Raw genomic sequence first — 5,353 nt, 5'->3', positions numbered from 1 at the left:
TGCGAGATCAAAAATTTCAATTGGACGTACTTCTAGAATTTACTACACGTCATCTGATGTTGACCGGATGGGCGAGGGGGCGTTTATAATTCCGTGGGCAACGTTATACCATTCATCTAATGTGGGTCATTATGTTCATCATAGCAGTTAGTAAAGAACACGTTAGAATATAACGCTAAAACTCACCCCAGTCTCCTCGGGCCGTTGGGCGATCAGCGTGGAGTAGACAGTTTTCAATTATGGGATGTCGAAATACCGGATCTATTTCCAGGTTGTATAATAGTATATACGTCCAAATCATGTTGTTTTTTCGAGTTATTTCCACCGATCGATGTTCACTGTGTGAAGACTGAGTCTCTCTAACATTAGCGAGTGCCCGGACCACATATGGAGTGAGTCCTGCCGGGTTAAAGGTTGACATCCGGTTTTTCGATCTGCCGATCGGCCACCAGATGGCGCTCTTGAACCGCTAGAGGATTGAGAGGAGATCAGAACTGTGTGTCAAGGCTGCAGAGGGGAAATATGATTCCGATCACAGATTTTTGAAATATTGATATCAAAGACGAGTTCCGGCGTCCTCTGCAACTTGAGCATGGCGGGGAATGACGAGTTCCGGCGTTTTCGGCAGTTAAAGTGTTAAAATATATCGCGATATTTATCGTTATCGTTATATCGCCCCCAGCCCTATTTTAGACCATACCGTCCACCCCTACAGTACAGTATAATGCAGATGTGCGTGTGGATGTGTGTGCTGTGGGTGTATTTGATGGTTTGTTATTGTTCATTGAGCATCCTGATGGCCTGGGGATAGAAGCTTCTTCTGAGTCTCTCTGTGCTTGCCATGAGACTCCGGTATCGCTTGTCTGACCGCAGCAGTTCAAAGAGGCGCACAGACTTATCTTGTCTAGCACAGTCTCTGGAGCGTAACAGTAAGAAGCATTTTGTATAAAAGTATTCTGTACTTCTGTATGACAACTATTAAAGAAACTTGAAACTTGTAAACAAGGCTGGCTAGGATCATTAGCTTGCACGCCGCTATTTTATAGTTTACGTGCGGAGTGGGTGTGTGGCGTGAATTCTGAGGTAACGGTTAGAGTAGTGTGGGGTATGCGGTCGACGTCGTTGCAATGTATTGGGGCGGAACGGAGTATTTTAGGGTGCTAGTTAGTACATTGTCGTGGGATACACCGCTTGCCCTGGCTAACTGTGTTAGTTCCATTCTTATAATGCATATGATCCAGTGGCGGTAGGTTGCCCCCTGCAGGGCTGTACACTGCGATGATCTCGTCGCAAATTGCCCCTTAATTTGGCCGTTGCGAGTTGGAAATATTATTTGGGAGCAACGTTGCGAGTTGTGATTAACCCTTCATTCGCATTTCACTCCTAAATTAATCCATACAAATTGGATACATTTTTTAAAAAACATTAGCCTACAACCAAGGCTGTACAGTGCGACACAATGTCGTGGTGCTATGAAAGAATCTGTCTGCAATGAATGAACTTACTGCGATCACCGATAGCCTGAGTGAAAAAAAAAAAGATTTGCGTGTGGAGTGAATCTGGGTCACGCTATATACTTGGTACATGTAGTCTATCGTGCGATTAAAGACCATGTCCCTATCTGCGTAGTCTATACATCCAACACCAAATCCCATAATTCCTAGCAAAACGAAACTGAATGTGGCCTCTCTTCCTTTCAATATGGGCTATTGCATCGCCAAAGAAGCACCTCATTTCAATACATTTAAGACGCAAATTTTGCTCTGCAAGAACAACGGAGTGGATATCAGTCCATCTTATGACAACCACGTCCGATGTGGAGAGATGATAAGATGATGATGATGATTGACGTGATGATGTGATGATTGATTGACAGGGACACGGACACTTCTAACGTTCAGGTTCAGCCATGCAGGTGAGTAGTAGTAGCCCACTATTAGGACGTGAAATACTGTCTACTTAAATTTATAAAATATCAACCTATCTATCCATCTAATAATGAGACAATATGCAAATAAGATAATACTAATAATTTGTCACGGCTCCCCGTATATGAAATGAAAGTGGCTTGCAACTTTACTGCTGGTAAAATCACTGTTTATTTCTCGTTTAGCATAGTATTACATTCCACTTCTATAAACAATCAAAGTCCTACCGTAAGAGCCTCATACGGGTCAATTAAACCTTTTTGATTAGTCTTTCCTTCCAGCTAAGTTGGACTGAACATTTCACTGTCAAAAGCGCAAATGTAAATAAGGTTGCGTCGCAACACGGTTTTCAAAATAAAGGTCACATATACAAATACCTCTCAATTCTTATTAAAAAAAGTCCCGGATATACATAAACATTAATTGGCATAGATCTCTATAAACGGCCCAACACATTGATCACTTTAGGCACACACTGAAACCAGTAACATCACAAATATGAAGCAGGTAATTACCCATACAAAAATAATAAACCTTTCATGGGGTTATTTACAATAATAATTCATTTGATTTCTAAAGCACTTTTCATTGTGAAACAAATGTAGCAGAGTTTCTTGTCCTCCTGATTAATGCAATGGTGTGTGTGTTTTGTGGTGATCTCATTCAAGGAGCACTACACAAGCGCGCGCACACACACACACAGTTTGTTGTTTTTGTTCTATTAGTGATTTACACACTTTCTCAGTTGGTTCATTATAAAAGATACAAACCTGAAAACAAACGCACTTAAATGTTAAATAAAAGGACCACAGTAATGAGGCAGGAGGAACATATTTTTTTAATAATGGTAAAATTGTTATTAAAAAATGTGCCCCTAAAAAACACTAAGTGTGCCCCTAGTGAAAAAGCTTAGCGTACAGCCCTGCCCTGGTGGAATATAATAATCTATGCACTGGGCCGTGTTTACTGCGTAGAAGAACGGCGCCGTGCATAAGAAGTTAATTAAACTTGACAGAAATTATATCGACGATAATTATCGATATCGAGTGATGTGAAAATTATTTTATTATTTTATCGCGATAACGTTTTTGGCCATATCGCCCCCCGCCCTAACGCTCTGTACTTCCTGTGATGTCACTGAGATGTACAGTAGGAGGCTCTCAGTACTTCCTGTGATGTCACTGAGATGTACAGTAGGAGGCTCTCAGTACTTCCTGTGATGTCACTGAGATGTACAGTAGGACACTCGGTACTTCCTGTGACGTCACTGAGATGTACAGTAGGACGCTCGGTACTTCCTGTGACGTCACTGAGATGTACAGTAGGACGCTCGGTACTTCCTTTCAGTCGTATCGTGTGACATGGAGGGAACACCAAGAGGGCCGCAGGCCTTATGGGAAACAGCATCTTTTGAAAGGTGTGCGTCTGTGTGTCTCTGTGTGTGTGTGTGTGTGTGTGTCTCTCTGTGTGTGTGTGTCTCTCTGTGTGTGTGTGTCTCTCTGTGTGTATGTCTCTGTGTGTGTGTGTGTGTCTCTGTGTGTGTGTGTGTCTCTCTGTGTGTGTGTGTGTGTGTCTCTGTGTGTGTGTCTCTCTCTGTGTGTGTGTCTCTCTGTGTGTGTGTGTGTGTCTCTGTGTGTGTGTGTGTGTGTCTCTCTGTGTGTGTGTGTGTGTGTAGTCCAGGTATTGTAGCTATATTCATATTGCGTTCAAGGACACATTTTTCCAACACCTACGTCTGAGTGAACTGGTCTCATGAACACACACACACACATAGACACACACACACACACACACACACACACACACACACACATAGACACACACACACACACGCATATCAGGTTTCTCCGATGTGCATGCCATGTACAAAGGAACACCTCATTGTATCTCTCACACACATAAAGCACTTCCTCAGAAACTAGTGTACACACACACACACACACACACACACTGGACACAGATTATTTCACCCCTCGCACACTCTCACAAGGACAAATGCATGCAGACACACACAAAGGCTAGCATAGCCCCCAAGTCTCTCTCTCTCTCTCTCTCTCTCCTCTCCATCTCTCTCGCTCTCTATCTCTATCTCTCTCTCTCTCTCTCTCTCTCTCTCTCTCTCTCCCTCTCTCTCGCTCTCTCTCTCTCTCTCTCTCTCTCTCTCTCTCTCTCTCTCTCTCTCTCTCTCTCTCTCTCTCTCTCTCTCTCTCTCTCTCTCTGGACAGGCCACTGGGATTATCGCTCCGCCGCCTCAATCTGGGACACTGCAGATTAGGCTTTTCATCTCACGGGCCATCCCACCAAGCCCCCCCCCCCCTTGTCCCACATGACCAACCACTGCACACAAATGGGACCTGGTTTTTATGACAAGATGGATGGGCAGCAGTGAGGGAGGGAGGGAGGGAGGAGAGAGAGAGAGAGAGACCCAGGAGAGGGTGTAGAGTGTCACGCTACAACACAAGAGCAGCTCCGTATCATTAACTAACCTACAGCGGAGAGGAGAAGCGTCCGCAAAGCAAAACTTTGAGTCCCGCGGTCGGAGGTGTTGTTGTTGTTGTGAAGAGCGTTGGTTTGACTGCTCCGCTATCGCAGCGAGCCACCTTTGGGATTTCACTCCCGGCGTGGGAGAGGGAGCGTGTGGTCGGGGGAGGGAGCGTGGGGTCGGGGGAGGGAGCGTGGGGTCGGGGGAGCGTGGGGTCGGAGGAGCGTGGGGTCGGGGGAGGGAGCGTGGGGTCGGGGGGAGGGAGCGTGGGGTCGGGGGAGCGTGGGGTCGGAGGAGCGTGGGGTCGGAGGAGTGCGGCGTCAACGCTGTAGTGACTACAGCGCGCGGGTGTCGAGGGACACAGGTGACCTGTTAACGGCGGATAAGAGAGAGCGAGGGGGGGGGGGGGGGAGGGTCTGAGGCCGCGACTCTGAGGACTTCAGGAAGTGTGTGTGTGTGTGTCTCTCTCTTTGTCAGGACACATATTAACACACACACACACACAACCTCCTGAAATTGTGTAGAAGTTTCTACACACATTTCTGGCATTTTGTGTGTGTGTGTGTGTGTGTGTGTGTTTCTACACACACATGCATGCACACACATGCAGGACTTCTTTGGGACAGGAGTCGTAACCAAGGGGACACTTTGGCCAACGTCAGTCAGCACGCGGCCGGATCACATGCAGGCAATCAAGTGCGTTTAGCCGCGTTAGCAGCACTGGGCCGGCGGGCGGGCGGCTGGGAGGAGAACACGAGACCCAGACGAGGGGCATGGACCCTCTGGATGAGTACCACTCTCCCTTCGACTTCGAGCAGGGAGTCAACGCCAGCTACCTCTACCTGTACCCTCCTGCTGCCTACGGAGACACTCCACCCAGCTCACCAGCCGTCAGGACAAGAGGTAGAGAGACAGAGGGAGGGAGGGTGTGGAGGGGAGGGAG

The 5,353-nt window shown here is 46.9% G+C and overlaps 1 protein-coding gene across 1 annotated transcript in view; it reads left to right on the top strand.

Moving 5' to 3' along the window:
- Positions 1–5,183: 5,183 nt before the first annotated feature.
- Positions 5,184–5,353, top strand: part of tpd52 (tumor protein D52) — a gene marked incomplete at both ends in the record, with an annotated part of 60,740 nt that continues 60,570 nt past the window's right edge. The window contains one exon of the mRNA XM_084312059.1: positions 5,184–5,313. Coding sequence (XP_084168185.1) covers positions 5,184–5,313 — 130 coding nt within the window. The remainder of the gene's footprint in view (positions 5,314–5,353) is intronic.

This window comes from Notolepis coatsorum (assembly GCF_963971535.1).
Source record: "Notolepis coatsorum genome assembly, chromosome: 4".
Classification (NCBI taxonomy): domain Eukaryota; kingdom Metazoa; phylum Chordata; class Actinopteri; order Aulopiformes; family Paralepididae; genus Notolepis; species Notolepis coatsorum.
Note: the sequence above shows the minus strand (reverse complement) of the source record. Positions and strands in the feature narration are given on the sequence as shown.